Source organism: Rhinolophus ferrumequinum, chromosome 8 (assembly GCF_004115265.2).
Source record: "Rhinolophus ferrumequinum isolate MPI-CBG mRhiFer1 chromosome 8, mRhiFer1_v1.p, whole genome shotgun sequence".
Lineage (NCBI taxonomy): Eukaryota > Metazoa > Chordata > Mammalia > Chiroptera > Rhinolophidae > Rhinolophus > Rhinolophus ferrumequinum.
The window spans coordinates 92,496,311-92,513,917 of record NC_046291.1 but is presented as its reverse complement, the minus strand read 5'-3'; the positions used below and the strand labels follow the sequence as shown (position 1 = coordinate 92,513,917).

The 17,607-nt window shown below is 41.4% G+C and overlaps 1 protein-coding gene across 1 annotated transcript; it reads left to right on the top strand.

The window, feature by feature from the left end:
• Positions 1-1,528: 1,528 nt before the first annotated feature.
• NIFK (nucleolar protein interacting with the FHA domain of MKI67) lies at positions 1,529-13,062 on the top strand. Its single transcript, XM_033112870.1, is given in 8 exon segments — positions 1,529-1,701; positions 3,600-3,743; positions 7,874-7,982; positions 9,734-9,942; positions 11,167-11,232; positions 11,817-11,900; positions 12,366-12,530; positions 12,533-13,062. Coding segments are annotated over 8 exon segments (903 nt in total). The 5' UTR covers positions 1,529-1,596; the 3' UTR covers positions 12,554-13,062.
• The last annotated feature ends 4,545 nt before the right edge of the window (positions 13,063-17,607 follow it).

The window sequence follows — 17,607 nt, the reverse complement described above, 5'->3', positions numbered from 1 at the left end:
TGCCAAGACAGGCATAGGACCAGCGTTTTCCTCAGAAAACCATTTCAGGCTGCACCAATCGTGGTAACCATATTAGTTTTCTAGGGCTGCCATTACAAATTACCAAGCCCACAGAGGACAAAAACAGAAACTGGGGTGGAGGGAAGAAGGTGGAGCCAAGCAGGACAATGTCAAGTGCGATCGCCTTGAGAGTTTCTCACCTGAGACACGTCTGAGCTGCCGGAGAGGAGACATTTGATGTTAGATTCTGAACATTTGGAAAATGCTTTTGTTTGCTGATATATGGAGAGGTTCAGCCCCCAGCCCCAAGATTTCATCCAGGGAGGAACAGGAATGAGTCCATGAACAGGAGCCGTCCCGAGAAAGAATAAAATTGCTCTCTGCTTACATTCTCCTAACAATCTAACCTGTTCATGAAAATAGCTGTCAGACAGCATTTACTAGAAAGAGCTGACTTCAGCTACAGAGTCACAGAAGGCTAGCCCTGAGGGGTGACAGCTGACTTGAGCTGAGGGAGATTGGGGTGAAGGAGGCAAAGGCAGGTGTGGGAAGCAAGTGCCTCCCAGAGGACGCAGGGCCTCCTTATACAATCCCTCCCGTACACCACTCCACCTTACTTACAGACTTCCCTCCACTCTTCCCGCACATACACCTGGGCACCAGCCAAACTCGCCCTCATTGGTTCCAGAACACCTGCTGCCACTATCCCCCAGACCCGCTCTGCTTGGACGATTCCTGTAGTCCCCATCTCCCTGCTTCCTCTGGAATCCACTCTCCAACCTCACCAGTAGTATTTGAAAGGGATAAACAGCCACAGCCTTGCTTAAAACCCTCACATCCCCTTGCGTTTACAATAAAAACCAAGCCCTTCTCTCCTCTCATTCACTGAGCTCCAACCACACTGGTTAGTTCCTTCTTTCCAGCCCTACGGACACCGCACGCTCTGTCCTCCTCCCTGCACCTGGGCTTCTAGATCTTCACACGCCTCTCCTTCCAGCCTTCAGGTCTCAGCTCAAATTCCAGCTCTGCTCCTGGAGGCCCTCCTCAGTCGCCCAGTGTGCCTCTCCCCGAAGGGGCTCTTACGTCTCTCCATAGCACCAATGCCACCCTGACTTCCTTTACGCAGCGCCCCCTCCAGTCTGGAAGTTCCCTAAAGGGCAGCAGCAGCACAGGGATACACAGTAAGGACTCACAGAACAAGTGATAAAAGGACAAAAAAATAAAGAATGGTTAGCAAGACCTCAAGGTCACGGGTATTGTTGTGGAGTTTATTTTTTTAAACCACCCCCACCACTCTCACCACCCTCACTGCCCCTTGAAATTGGCTGGCCGCCAAAGCAGGCGCGAACAAGTTACTGTCTGCCATTTTACGCAGGGGGCAGCTATGAGACCGACGCCAAGCGTCGCTCTGCCAGCAGGGGGCGCCGGAGCGCGCCCCGTCCCGCCCTCCCCGGGCTCCGCCCCGCCCCTGCGCACCGTGCCCCGCCTCGCGTCGCGCCGCTCACGTCTCCCGCCTCCACTTCCGCTTTGGAGGAGCCGTGGGCTCGGCGCTTCCGGAATTGCCGCGTGGAGCTCCTCGGCTTGGGCCCTTTCGGCATGGCGGTCTTTGCAGGCCCGGCGAAGCCGCTCCTGGCCCTGAACCCGCAGGAGGATGCCAAGTTTCACAAGGAGGTGGCTCAGGTTCGCCGGCGCGCAATCAAGGTGAGCGGCTGCCGCGGGCTGACTGCAAGGAGAGGCGGCAGAAGGAGTCTGGGGAGTCTCGGACCGCGCGGTCCTATGCCGGTCCCTTCCCGGGCGCTCCTCGCCCTTCAGGATCACCCCGACCTCACGAGCTTCGAGGCCGAGACTCCCCCGAGGAAGGTTTATGCTGATCGGGAAATGATGGCTTTGGCCGTGTTGGCCTTAGGGTCCTTCTATGGAGCTAAGGTGGATGACGCAGGAAGAGAGCCGGTTTGGGGGGATGGCCCTCTTTACCTCAAATTAGCCGTATACTAGAGCTGTCACACGTCCGCTTTGCCCCCGAATTCAGGAGGTTTGCCCTGATGGTGGTTTGGGAGTTCTTAAAAGAGAATTCGCCAAGTTCCATTTGCTGAATAGGGCCCCTGACATCAAGTTGTATTTGCTTTACTTTTTAACATGAAATACACCTAAGTTCTTGTTGCAGAAGGCGAAGGCATGATAATTGAGATGCTGAAAGATTAGTCAGCATTGTGAAGCTTAGCAGTTGTCTGGAAATCGTTCTATTGGGTGGGTGTGAGTAAACGGTGTCTGTAGAGAATTTTAATGAGTTTGAGCCAAACTGATGACAATTGCCCAAAAGCAAAATCTCAACAAAGAATTGACAAAAATGTGCCATTGAATGGCAGTTTTGCAGCTTATTTTATACATTAGAATCAAAGGAGGAGAGGTAAGGCTGGCTATGTGAAATCTATTGGTGGTAGAGTGAAAGGGGCAGGAGAAAAGCAAAGCGGGGAAATCTCTGGGATTGGATATAAAGTGAAATGGAGAGACACATACTTTTACATTTGTGGGCACAGGGTAGTTAATAATTAACATCTTACAGTGCATAGAGGTGGTACTCGGAGAACAATGAGGGGTTCTGTGGTCCTTTGCTCTGATGCAGCCAGCGCCGTGTGTCCTGAGGAGTCCTGAAAAAGGGGATCACTCTGACATTACAAGATAACGTTATCTTAGATGCAAAAAGACAATGGACAGGCTCACTTAAGGTAAAGACTGACTTTTGTCGAGGAAGCTGCAGGCCAAGGATGTGACTTCCCACCATGGCCCACTTTTAGGAACTTCTATGTTCAGACCATCCTATGAGGTTAATTTCAGTCTCTGAATTTGTAGGGCCCACCATGCTGGCTTCCCCTGAGCTTGTCCGGTTTAGTATGTGGCCCCTTTTTCATCCACAATGGTGATCTGAATACAGAATTACAGGGTACGTTTATATGGAGTTCTCCAGCCAAAAGATTTGAAATAATGTGTTAGAATATTTACTTGCGGGGGTGACCAGTTGGCTCAGTGGCTAGAGCACAGTGCTCATAACACCAAGGTCGCCGGTTCAATTCCCACATGGGCCAATGAGAGACAATAGCTTGAGCTTGGAGCTGAGCCTCCGGTGGGTGGCTGGTTGTCTTCGTGGTTAGAGCACAGTGCTCGTAACACCAAGGTCGCCAGTTTGAGTCTCACATAGGCCAGTGAGCTGCGCCCTCCACAACTAGATTGAAAACGACTTGACCTGGAGCTGAGCTGTGCCCCCCACAACTAGATTGAAAAACAACGACTTGACATCCTGGAAAAACACACTGTTTCCCAATATTCCCCAGTTAAAAAAACAAAAAGAATATTTAGTTGCTTAGCCATTGATTGTACGTATAGTTATTGAGCACTTCCATTGTGCTGGATGTTGGGCTGAGAAGACCATGTCCTCATGGGAGATAGATATTAAGCAGCTAATTCTCTGGTTACTGCTCTTGTAAGTGGAAGCAGGGTGGGTTCTTCATCTGTTGTCTTGGACTGAGAGCCAGGGGTTTGGCCAGTTTTGTTGCAATATTTTTTTTTTTTTTAATTAAAGTACCTGGTTTTTATGTCTTCAGAATCAGAAGCAAGGAAAAGAAACACTTACTCCTGGAGTAATCTACGTGGGCCACCTACCTCCAGCACTTTATGAAACCCAGATCCGAGCATATTTCTCCCAGTTTGGCACCGTTACGAGATTCAGACTGTCCAGAAGTAAAAGGGTAAGATTTTTGTATTGAAGTAGGTTGTTTTATTTTTCAAAATTACATCATTCTATTTATTCTTGGCTACTAAGTCAGGTGTACATGAACTTCAGTTTGAGGAGGAGGTTCATACATCATCTTGTATTAGTCTCTGGTGTAGGTATCTCTGTAATAGCAAAGGTATGTATAGTGAATAGCTAAGAATAGTGTCTACTGGGGCCAGACTACCTTGGTTTGAGGCTTGGCTCTAGAGGCTACTAGTTGTATGACCTTGGACAAATTGTATAACCTCTGCGTGCTTTCATTTTCTGATTTGTAAAATACGAGTAAAATAGCACCAGTCTCCTAGGAGTACCTAATCAAAGATTAACAAGGTAATGAATGGAAGGCTTTTAGAATAATGCCTGCTACATAGTGTGTGTATGTGTTATTGTTATACCATCCCTACCTCCTAATTTAAAAAGGTTTATGTGGTTTGTTTCAGTAATAGAGGAGTGGCCCACTTTATTTCCTTCCCGCACACATACACTCTTAATTGGTTGTAACCGTAGAGTCCTCTCATTGTTGGAGTATGTTTTTTCTTGATACAATTTTTGCATTTGAGTTACAACAGGTGAAATTCAAATTTTATATTTGATTTGAGGGAATAGAGTATGTATCCATCACCTGCCAGTTGTCATAAAACCACAGGTATTAACTTTTGTCAAAGCAACATGTCAACATGAAAGGGGATTTTAAATTTAAAACGCCTTAGTATTTTTCTTATCCGAACCAAAAGAACATATTTTCTCTGTTCCTCTGTTTTTTTTTCCATTTGCCTATTTGTAATAGTTACTTATTATGTGGGTAAGTTATTTCAAATGCCCTGAAGTCTATAAAAGAATGATTTAGTGAGTATTCAGGTATCCAGCATTTCCTTTTATCTAATGTCAGCTGGATCTCACACTTGCTTCAGATCTTCGTTCTTTCAGAATTAGGTTGTAGGTGGACCGGAGGTCCCTTTTGTGGCCTGGCCAAGCCTCTGCACCTTCTCCCCACTGTTCACCCAACAGTGGAACAGGCAACTACTGTTCATGAATACAGTGTTTCTCATTGCTGTGTGTGTTTTGAAATTTTTACTGTATGTATCAATATACATTATATAATGTTATTTGTTTTAAATTTATATTTATTATACATTCTATCATTCTGCAACTTCCTTCATTGGACAAGCTGACTTGAGCTTCACGCGTGTAACTTGGGTCCATCGTTGTTACTGCTGTGTCCCTGGCTTGAACATACTCAAGTTGGTTTATTTCTCTTCCTACTGAACATTAGGTTTTTACAGTTTTTCCCTCTTATACATGAACCTGCTAGGAACAGTCTGTGCAGATGTAGGCGGCCACTTTGTCCAGAACAGTATTTTTCAGACTTTTGACCCCATAATAAGAAATAAGTTCTACAACAGAAGCCAGCACACGTACGTGCGTGTGTAAACATAACTGAAGTAAAAGTCACATGAGACACTACTGAACCTTTCTGTTCAGTTTTCTAGAAGTACCTTTCTGACCTAGTAATTGATTTTATTGCCCTCTCCAAGACAAACTGAGTTTAAGAAATACGCTTTATAGCATCCCCTCAGGATCGCTTAGTGTGCAATGGTCGTGGTTTTGGTATCTGCCTTATTATAGTGAGGTTGCGTGTCTGTTAGCCATTGGAATTCCCTCTTCTGTCCATCGCCTGTTCATATCTTTTACCCTTTCTTAATGTCTTGTTTAAAAACTTTTTTCTGCCGTTTGTTGGATGTTGTTTTGTGAATGTTTTTCCATATTGCAACATAATCATTGTTTCCCCTCAGCTGTGTATTTTGAAAATTTTCAAGTCTGTAGAGAAGTAGAAAGGATAATATAATATAATATAATTACAATATAAAATCCTCACCTGGATTAACCCGTTATTAACATCCTGATTTCTTAGTTTCATGTCCCCATCGCTATAAAAACATACACACTTTTCTGTTTTGTTGAAATTCAAGAAAGTAGCAGTCGTAATACTTTAACACTAAATAGTTCATTTTAAATCTACTAGAAATCAGGACATTCTCCTACGTAACCATAACATAAGAGTCTAGTATGTACTATCCATCTTCACATATCGTCAATAGTCTCACAGACGTCTTTAGCTAATTTTTTTCTCTCTGCGTTCTGGGATCCAATCAAAGTGCACGTGTTACATTTGGTTGGTATAGCTCTTCAGCCTATCACAATAGTCTCTGTGCTCTTTTTTTGCTTAAGGATTTTTTTTATTTTTTTGTGATAGAAAGCCAGCTTCTTGAGGAGATGTACTAAAATTTTCCATTTCCAGCATTGTTGCATAGTAAAGTTACCACCTTCCCCAGTTTTGATTGTTTGCTTGGCATTTCCAACTTTATGGGATTACTAGGTAAAGGCTTTGGGTTTTGGGTTTTGGATACTCGTATGTATTTTCAAATCACTTTTCAAAGGCTTTATATCAGTTTACAGTGGGGTGCGTTAAGTTGGATTTCACACTTTCTTCTACTCCACCCTTTTTTCCCTTGCTATCAGAGTTGGGATTGTAAAGTCTGAAACATTTGAAATTTTTATCAAAATCCTCTGTTGCAGTTCACTAAACTGAGACTCAGAGTTGTGGTGGACGTGTCCAAATTGCTAGTTAGTGTGGCACAGCTGGTACTAGAAATGAGCCTCCTGGCTCCAGCTCTGTTAAGCCATGAACCTTTTAAGTGATCTCCTATTTCCAGAATCACCAGTTTTGATCTATAACCAAATGCAATAACCAAAAATATGTAAGATTATAAAATATTTCTAGTTATTATGACTAATAATTGGATCTGTAAGGGAGGAAAAAAATGTTTTTCTACTATCCTACTAGCTGGGACCCTGTAAATTGGGCTGACAAAAGACAGATTAACGAGCAGACAGAAGTATGTTTACACGTGGGAGCGCTCAGAGATAAATAACTCAAAAGTACTTAGAACTCGTGCTATGTAGCTTCCTTGCAAAGGAACAATACATTTTTAGAGAAGTGACAAGACAAAGGAAAGGGGCTTTGATTTTCTAGGGCGGCAAATACATGGGAAACTAATGATAAAGTCTGGTTAGTAAAGTTTGTTACGAAGATTTCTCCAACCTTTGTGTTTCTGGTAGAGAGAAGAAGGAAGACACCTTTGTAAATGTGTGTTCCTGCTTTTAGGCAAATAGTGGGAGAGCAGAGAGCTTTTCTTATAACTGCTTCTCAGTTGCCTTCAACTCGAAGTAATCCTTATGCCAAAAGCATATTTGGGGAAGGTAGAGTCTGCCGCCCTGCAGTAACATTTACTGAGCACTTGACAGACGTCATGTGGCGCAGTGTGGATCACTTCATATCTTCATAGCAACCCTATAAGAGCGGTTATTTTATCCCCATTTTATAGAATGAAAAACTGAGGCTTAAATGTAACTCAGCCAAGTACGTGCCAGAGCCAGATCCAAACCTGGACAAGGACTCCAGAACCTATAGCCTTGTTACCGGGATAGGTGAGAAAGCCCACTTGTGTTGTGGAAAGGAAGTCGGGAACACAGGGTGGCATTTCAGAGAAATGTTGACACTGTTCCTCTGCCCCCAACTAGATGACCAGTCACCAGTCAACATGACAGTGAATGCAACATTTTGTTGATTAACGTGGAGACATTGAGGGGTTCATTTCTTTTCAGTTCTTACACATAAAATGGGAATTACATTGCGTGCATTCCTTGTGAAGCGTGTTGCTGTAGCCTGGGTATTATGAATATGTGAACAGTATGACTGCCCCCGAGAGCGATGACGAGTGCGGGACGTGGGGCCCTACCGGGTTTCCTTTATACGGTGGGGTGTTGTTGGCTCTTGAGTAAAGTCCAGTGATAGTAGTGCACTTCCCATGTGTAACCAAAACCCCAGGAATACCTCAGAATCAGGAGCATGTTCAGCCTGTTTTGGATCTTTTCTTTTCCCATAACATTCCCCACATTCTGTGAGTTGAAGTTGGAGTTAAAGCTGCCATGACATTACTCGATAATGAGGCTAGTGTACATTTAAATTAATGGCATTTTCGGAGTTTAATGATGCATTAGTTTACTTGTTCTTGTTTTTTGTGATGGATTTTTTAATTGCAGACTGGAAATAGCAGAGGCTATGCCTTCGTGGAGTTTGAATCTGAAGATGTTGCCAAGATAGTTGCTGAAACAATGAACAACTACCTTTTTGGGGAAAGACTCTTGAAGTGTAAGTGCTGTTACGTTAGGGTTGCCTGGGTGCTTGCTGCTGACAGGTGGCTGTGGTGTGAAGGACAGATGGCGTAGCTGCTTGGACATCCCACTTCATTCTGGGATGCGTCGCTCAGGGAATGGTGCAAAGATTGCAGTGCATTTTCCAGATGATTCTAATTAGAATTTAAATCTCCCAGAGTGAGAGCTGTTTTATGCTGAGATGGAATTGGAACGGGTTACTTTAAGAGAACACAGGCAGAGCAGCTAACCCTCCTTGATGGGATGTGGGAGGCTTGCTTGCGGAAGTATCATTTAGGCTCGAATCTGAAGATGAAGTACAAGTGAGCCAGGTGTAGGGGAAGGGCGTAAAGGGGGGACAGCAAATGCCAAACCAAAGGTGACTAACAGTGTTTGCTTCTGCGGGAATGTGAGGAAAGTAGCAAGAGACGAGGGGGGGTCAGGTTATTGAAGGACTTCTAGATCTGGGAGTTCAGAATATCGATCCTGAGGACAGTGAGAAACCGGTAAAGGGTTCTAGATAGGATAACGTGAAAGGTAAGGAGTCACATTTCAGAGTCAGTCTGAATGACGTTGGCCATGGCTCTTACGCAAGAGAAGCCACGAGGAGTAGAACGACAACCACCAGATTGGAAGTTCATCCTACAGAAAGTGGAGCTGTTGGCTTTGCATCCCAGAGCGTCCCTGTCTGCATCCCAGTGCCCTAGGAGGCAGAGTTAAGTTTCTGGCCTCCCTGTGCTCGTGGTGGAGTGTGACCGTCCCCGCTGCCCAAGTCACACACATCTGTTCAAGCAGCGATGAGGCTGCCCAAGCAGCATCTCTGTATCTCGGTTCCTATTGCTGTGAAAGAACCCAGTCGCCTTCCTGAGGCCATGGATTCACTCACACATTAAAAACATGGCGCTTTCCAGGAGGAAATGGGCTGGCTTGCACATGTAGGATCAATGCCATGTTGTATCTGACTTTTGAAAGGTAACACAGAAGGGTTCTAAATTCTGATATGAGTGAAATGAGCCACTTTTTTTTTTTTTTTTTTTTTTTTTTTTAGTGAAAGTAGTTTATTTTGGAGCTGATCCCAGGAAAACACTTGTAGGGAATGGAGAAGTGAGACAGGGGAAGGAAGTCAATAAAGGTGTTGCTTAGGCGACTGGTTTCCATCCTGCTGGGTAACACTGGGAGACAGAATTATCCCAACTCACAGGCAAGGGAACTGGGGTATTATCTACCAACTCCCAGTCCACTATTGGTTGAGGGTTGATTCCAGGGGTTTTGGCTTGCCTTTCACAGGGCCCCAGTGTGCTTCCACAGCCAGAAAAGGGCCCTGAAGCAGAGAGATGCAGGTAAGCAGTAAGCCGCCTTAGTCCATGGGATATGCACTGGAAAGGGAGAGCTTCAGCAGGTCACAGTCTAAGTAAGGATCCTTTTAGCTTCAGGAACCCCAGAGACTTGATGCCACTAAGACAGTCCTTTATACTGCTCGTCATGTTCACTTAGGTATTCCTAGGTTCTAGAACAGGTCTCGGCATACAGTAAGTGATGAATGTCACCTGGATGAATGTCAAATGATTGTTGACTGTATGACTTTCTCCTGGGTCCCTGCTTTATTCATTCTTCAGGCTTCTCCGTGTAAGTGGGGGATACATCATCTTGATAATGATACGGAGAACGACACTGGGGAAATTCTAAAGTTAACCTTAAAATCCTCGCCCTCCCACTTGGTTGAAAACTTTTTTTATTTTTCAAATATAGGTCATACTATACCACCTGAGAAAGTACATGAGGAACTCTTTAGAGAGTGGCATGTTCCATTTAAGCCGTCATTTCCAGCAGTGAAACGGTACAATCAGAACCGGACACTTCTTCAAAAGCTACGGATGGAGGAGCGATTTAAAAAGAAAGAAAAATTACTCAGGAAGAGATTAGCTAAGAAAGGAATTGATTATGATTTTCCTTCATTGGTAAATATGCCTTTATAAAATATATTTTTGTCTTTTCTTGGGGGTGGGCTTTGTCCCTCACTAGCTGTAACATATTTATGATTTTATATTTGAAGTATCTGGCCCACTGTTCATCACATACTAGGGTTTGACTAAATTTCTGAAGCATTGCATTGTAGGTTCTTCAAGTTTGTCAGAGCAGATCTAATTATCTCCACTATATACAAGAGGAAACTCCAGAAGGAGATTAGCTGATTTGCAAAATTTTCATGATCTGTTTTTAGTTATTAAAGTTAAACACTATTTAAGCAAAAACCATAATGCTCGTTCATGGATTGCTATTAAAGGTATCATTACCAGAATTAAATGATGTTTGGTTCATTATGTGTTGTCAGTAACCATCAAGACTATAGATTGACCATCCTTATTATGCCATTCTAGTTAAGATTTTGTTGTGTTCCTTTAAATTTGAAGTATTAAAGTGTATGTCAGATTTAACCAATAAGTATAATCTCTGAATTAACTGAGCAGGAGTTGAAATATAGCAAGCCTATTTACATGAAAATAAGTTGGTACAGATTATCATTAAGTTCTTACATCCTCGCTTGTTGAATCTCTCCTCTCTCTTTCACGGTAAGGAGAGATGTGTCTTACTACAAAACAAGAACGTAGGTCATTGGGGTGTGGCTAGTAGAGGTGAAGACCATATTTCTTTCCTTGACTAAATCTTAAGGTTGTTTGGGGGTCTTCCGTCAACCCGGTCAGCTTATTTCCAAAAAGCTAATTTGTTGGTAAGAGATAGCACCTATTGCCAAGCTTATGGGTCTTTTAACTTTATCCAGAACTAGAAGACCGAGTTCCCTCCTTTGGCCCAGTTCCAGGCGGTGAATTCTTTGCCCAAATCCCAAACATTGTCTTTAAGAGTGTGTGTCAAAATGGTGTCACAGTCCTTGGGCCCTGCTGCTCTTGCGAGCCATTTAGGAGCTGAAGCAGGATTCTATAGGCCAGCTCCAAGTTGCGGCCTCATTTCAACCTCTGCAGCTTCTGCCCATTCCTCAGGCCCCTCTTCTGGTTCTGCCCCGTACGTAAGATCGTTCACTGTATTTGTGGAGTTTGCTTTTTAAATTGGAATGCTCTGTCATTTAGGGAGAATTTGCTGATAATATATGTAAGGATCTAACGGTGAATTTAAAAAATGTAATTATGTGAGACTGCCAGTGTATAACTTCTTTATGTTTCCTTAAGATTTTACATAAAGAGGAAAAAAGCAATGCATCAAACACTGATCTTCGGAAATCTACAAAAAGCCAGGTAAAACTTTTCTTTATATTACATGCCAGATATTAGGGAAAGATAAATGGGAAAATACAGGTAACCCCCATATAACACAGTTGTCAGGGTCCTAAAAATGCCATGTTATGCAAATCTGTGTTATACAAAATAAAGAACTAGTACAAAAAAGGGGGTTAGTTTCCAAAAATTAAAAGAACATACTATTATATTTTTATAATTAAGAGAAATCTCTTCATTAAAGCAATTTTCACCAAAAGTATAACAACATATTAAATAATGTTTTCTTCGTCATTACTACTAAGCTTTTATAATGTTCCGTGTTGTTCGGGGATTTCCCTAATACTGATTGAGATATTTTTTGCTCTTAAAAGCTCTCTACATTCCATGTTGTTCGAGGATTTCTCTAATTCTCAAACCGTGTTAGAATGAAACCCTGTTAGAGTGAAACTGTGTTCTAGGATGCCGTGTTGTTACGAGGGTTTCCCCAATTCTCGAACTGTGTTAGAACGAAACCGTGTTACACAGGGGTTACCTGCACATTCAAGACTACTATAGCTGATATATATACACAGATGGATGAGGTCTCTTAAAATTTGTTGAAGGCTTTACTTAAGAAGAAGAAGAAGAAGACGAAGAAGAAGGTTTCAGTTACTCCTAACACTCCTGAGAAGACTGTGGATAGCCAGGTAAAATGTCTTCACTATTCTGGGAATCAGATATTATAATTTGAAAGAGGAAAAGCAGTTTCTGCTACTGTCACTTCATTAAAATTTCAAACTGAATCTTGTGACTTTAGCAGATACAGTGATCTTATTAGCAAAAGTTACCATTGTGAGTTTATTGCAGTCTTTACCTCTTAAGCAAAGTGAGTAAGGAGAAACAAGACCACTATTTTTATTAATATAAGATTAGAATTTTCTGTCTCATACTCTATAATGGAGCATGTTATATTCCAATTAATTGTGACTTTTCATACGAAGTTTGTTAGGCACCTAATAAGCTCTTCATTACATGCAGTTGTATCAACAAAAGATGGAAATGGGCCAAAATAACACAGCACAACTTATAAAAATAGAAGGGAGGTTTAGGGGGGGGTCATCCCTCATAACTTCCCACATTTATTATTATAATCTTTTACTTGTTCAATCCAGGGCCCCACACCAGTTTGTACACCAACATTTTTGGAGAAAAGAAAATCTGAAGTGGCCGAAATGAAAGATGATGATAAAGATAATGAAATAGTTTTCAAACAGCCCTTATCTGGCATAAAAGAAGAAACAAAAGAGACTGAAACACCTACACATTCAAGGAAAAAAGACGAAGAAAAAGCAATCAGTGATTGTCAGTGTATTGCATACAATACTTCTGGAAAATGTGATTTTATTATGAGGGCTGATTTTGTATGTAACCAGATAAAATGGAATGCAACTGTTGACAAGATTATCTGAAGACACACTGTTCACATCAGTAAGGAAAGCAGCCAGAGATTTTTCCTTGCTCCGCGCTGAGTCCATACCGGCTTGCAGTAGCCAGGCTCACGCTCGCTTCGTCCCAGTCTCTTCTAGTTTTCTTTACAGATCTCATAGCTGTCTGTAGTTACTCTGCCTGGATGGAAGGGTCACCATTAACTGCAGGTTAAAGTACTAAACTGCAGTCTTTGCTGTTACCATCAAATAAAGAAAATAAAATCTTGCTTGACCGTCTGTAAGGTTCTCTGTGTTAGGCCACACACATTTAACCTGTAAGACAGCAGACAGTTGAAACTGGAAGTTAAATGGAAAATGAGAAGGCAGTTTAAGTATTAATACAGATTCATTTATGTTATATGATTGTTTTACTAACGTTAGTTTTTGGTAAGCTATAATGGATTAATAACCACCATTTTGTATCAGTGTTGTCAATATGGAATTGTATTTCATGACTCAAACAGTGACCAGCGAATAAGCATTTTCTACAGTTTATTTGTATGCAAGTGGGAGTTAGTCTCTTGAAGTAAAATGGTAGGTTTTCACCTTCTCAACTATTTTTAAGTTTCTGATTCCCTAGAAATGTGCTTTATTATTAGCTAATCCAGATGTCATTAAAAACTGACACCAAACATTTTTGTCATAGAATATTTGTTAAATCTTTAATGTGGTACTGGACTAGATGTTTTGATAACAGTATGCGAAACAATTGGCTTTAAGTGTGGACAAAGCATATTTTACCTCTGGAATAGTACCTGATACGTAGAATATGTTCAGTGTGTATTTGTTGAATAACAGAACTGCCTCCCTTTTTGAACCACCTCTCCACTTTGTGAATCTGGATGTTTCTCTGGTTTGCCCTCCGGGAAAAGATCAGGTAAGCGTCAGATAAGCGGATCAGTGCAGACTGCCCTGTTTTATCTCCCCAAGGGAAATGTGTGCTCAGATACGTACGTGTATATATAGCAGGACGTGCTGAATATTTTCCCTTCCCAGCCTGTCACCCCCACCCCCTCCCACATGGGCGTGGGACCGTTCATCATCACTTAATGTGTAAGGAATTTTTTAATGCACTGTGGAGCTGGGAAGGGGTCATCCCATCTTTAGCATATGGCGGGGGATAGTTTTTATAAGATACAGAGTTGAAATTGTGATTATGAAGAATATTTTCCTGTGGACTAGATTTGTGTCTTCAGAAAATTCATCAGGGTGGAATGGGTTTGATTTTCAGATTTATAGGGAAAAAATCAGGCTGGCATTGAGTGGAAGCTGGCTGAACCAATAAAATAAATGTTTCCAGTAATATGGAGCAGGTAAGGTGATAAAGGTACAATTTTAAATTATATGATCAGCGTGACCACAACTACATAAAAATTGGTATTTTTAATGGCAAAATAAACACCAAAATGTGGAAACTTTAGTTTGTGTTGTATTAAATGTAATCAGAACAAAAAGCTGTAAAGGAAAAAAGAAATTTACAGACCAGGTTCACTTGGAGCCAGACCCTTCACAAGCTGCACGCTTGCCATAACATGGGAGGGCAGGTGAATAAATGCTTGACACTGCAAAATGAGGCTTTCTGTTAGCATCGTTTGGAATAGTGTGGCTCTATCCACGCAACCTGATCACTGAGGCTGACGGTATGAGACAGAATTAGGACAGGCTGTGCGAATAGGAATTCCAAAGTCTCACTGTAATAAAGCAAAGGCTATTTCTTGTTCAAAGACTGACACAAGTTAGGGTACAGGTCAGCTGTCCCCATGCAGCTGACTGATGCAGATGGCTGCTATACTTAACCCAGAGTGTAATTGTGTGTGTGTGTGTGTGTGTGTGTGTAACCTAACTATATTGTCAAGTCCTGTCTGCTGCCTGTTTTCGTTTAATATTTTTAAGTGGTTGAAAAACAATTTCATGGAATGTGAAATTACATGAGATGCAAATTTCAGTGTCCATAAATAAAGGTTTACTGGAACACAGCCACACTGACATACATGTTCCTGTGGCTGTATTTGTGCTGCAGGAGTTTAGTTGTGACAGAAACCATATGTGGTCCTCAGTGCTGCTGGATGCACTATAAATAAGTGATGTGGTTTTAGTGCGACATGCTTTGAGTGCCACATGAATCATGGCACATAAATTTTGTTGTTTTTTTAATTACCAGTGAATACCAATCGTAAAAGGAGAGAAACGTGAACTTTGAACATCATAATTAAGCTCACTGGGCTGGGTTATTTTATCAAATCAGATGGCAAAGCATTGTGTCTACATTGCAGTGACACTTCAGCTGTGCTAAAAGAATACAATATATGTTGACATTACCAGATTAAGCACTCATTACAATATTCCCAACTCAAAGGAAACCAACAGTCAGAAGAATTAGAATATTTTAAATGGAATAGCTCAGCACATGATTTCTTGACCCAAAAAATTACAATGAGGCTGTAACTGAAGTTTCCAAGTGGCTTATCTGTTAGCTGAGCAAGGAAAGCTCTTTACCAGTGACAAGGTAATTAAACTATGTTTGATTGCAACAGCTGAAGAAATGTGTTCGATAAAATGAACTTCTTAAGACAAACTTTCAGCAAGAAAATTGCTTAAAGAGGTAAGAAAGATACATAATAGCCGGATTAAATGAAGGCAAATGATTTTGAATGTTTTCCTTGGGTCTTCGTGACCTGATGTTAGGCAAAGAGTTCTTAGACATGACACTAAAAGCATAATCCATAAAAGAAAAAACTCATAAGTTAAAATCTAAAATTTGTTTAAGATACTGTCAAGAGAATGAAAAGATAAGCTACAGACTGGGTGACAATATTTGCACATATTTTTTATCTAGAATAGACCTCTCAAATCAATCAGCCCAAATTGTCATAGGGAACCCAACTTCTGTCTTCTGACGTAAAATGGAAAGTAATACAAACTATTATTTAAAATATTTTTAAAAATATAGCTAACGGGCAGCCAGTTAGCTCGGTTGGCTAGAGCACATGCTCTTAACAAGGTTGCTGGTTCAATTCCCACGTGGGATGGTGGGCTGCGTCCCCTGCAACTAGATTCAAAATGGCAACTGGAGTTGGGCTGAGCTGCACCCCCCACAACTAGATTGAAGGACAATGACTTGGAGCTGATGAGCCCTGGAGAAACACCATTATCCAATAAAATTTTTAAAAATAAAGCTACCATTCAATATTATATTAGTTTCAACAACACCATAGTTATTCAACATTTATATACCTGAAGAAGTGGTCACCACATTAAGTCCAGCAACCACCTGACACCGTACTATGCTATCACAATATTATTGACTGTATTCCCTATGCTGTACATTACAACTCCGTGACTTTGTTTTATATCTAGAAATCTGGATCTCTTATTCCCCTTCCCTCTTTTCCCCCTTTTTAAATGTATCAATTACAGTTGATATTCAGTATTACTTTATATTAAATTTCAGGTGTGCAGCATGGTGGTTAGACATTTAAGAAGTGATCCCCTTGACTAGTACCCACCTGGCACTATATATAGTTATTATCATATTATTGACTAGATTACCTATGCTTTCCTTTACATCCCCATGACTATTTTGTAACTACCATTTGTACTTTTTAATCCCTTCACCTTTTTGACCCTGCCCTGCAACCCCCCTCCCATCTTTCACCCCAACAAATCTAGGACCCACCTGACGCCATACGTAGTTACTACAATATTGACTATATTCCTTATGCTATATATATACCCTACATTTCCATAACTACTTTGTAACAACCAATTTGTACTTCTTAATCCCCTTCCCCTTCTTTCACCCACACCTCCAACCCCTCTCCTATCTGGCAACTATCAAAATGTTTTCTGTATGAGTTTGTTTCTATTTTGTTTGTTTATTTTGTTCTTTAGATTCCACAGATAAGCGAAATCACATTGTATCTGTCTTTCTCTGTCTGACACTACCCTCAGCACAACACCCTCCAAATCCATTTATGACACCACAGATGACAAGAACCCATTCCCTTCCGTGGCCGAGCAATATTCCATTGTATATATGTACCACCTACTCTATCCATTCTTCCATCAACGGACACCCAGGCTGCCCTCACATCTTGGCCATTGTAAACAAAGCTGCAATGAACATATGGATGCACACATCCCCTTGAACTAGCATTTTGGGTTTCTTTGGATAAATACCCAGAAGTGGGATTACTGGGTCCTTCTTTGTTACTTACTATAGTCTTTGCTTGAAAGTCTATTTTGTCTGAAATAAGTGTTGCTACCCCAGCTTTTTTTGTTTTATTCATTCCTATTTTCATGAAATGTCTTTTTCCATCCCTTTACTTTCTGTCTGCGTGTGTCTTTCGATCTAAAGTGAGTCTGTTGTAGGCAGTATATGTATAGGTTTTGTTGTCTTACCGATTCAGCCCCACTGTGCCTTTTAAGTGGAGCATTTAATCCATTTACATTGAAAGTAATTATAGGTGTGTAGCTATTGCCATTTTATTATTCATATTTTTTATGTTTTGGTGTGTGTGTGTGTGTGTGTGTGTCTTACAGAAGTCCCTCTAACATTCCTTGTAATATTGCTTTGGTTGTGATGAACTCCTTTAGTTTTTTCTTGTTTGGGAAGCTCTTATCTGTCCTTTGATTTAAATGATAGCCTTGCTGTGTAGAATAGTCTTGGCTGTAGGTCCTTGCTTTTAGGATGTTGAATATTTTGTGCCAATCCCTTCCGGCCTGCAAAGTTTCTGTTGAGATATCAGCTGACAATCTTATGGGAGCTCCCTTATAAGTCACTAGTGTCTTTATCTTGCTACTTTTAGGATTGTCTCTTTGTCTTTAACCTTTGCCATTCTAATTATACTGTGTCTTGGTGTGGGCCTGTTTGGGTTTATTTTGTTTGGCATTCTCTGCACTTTCTGAGCTTGTATGTCTATTTTTT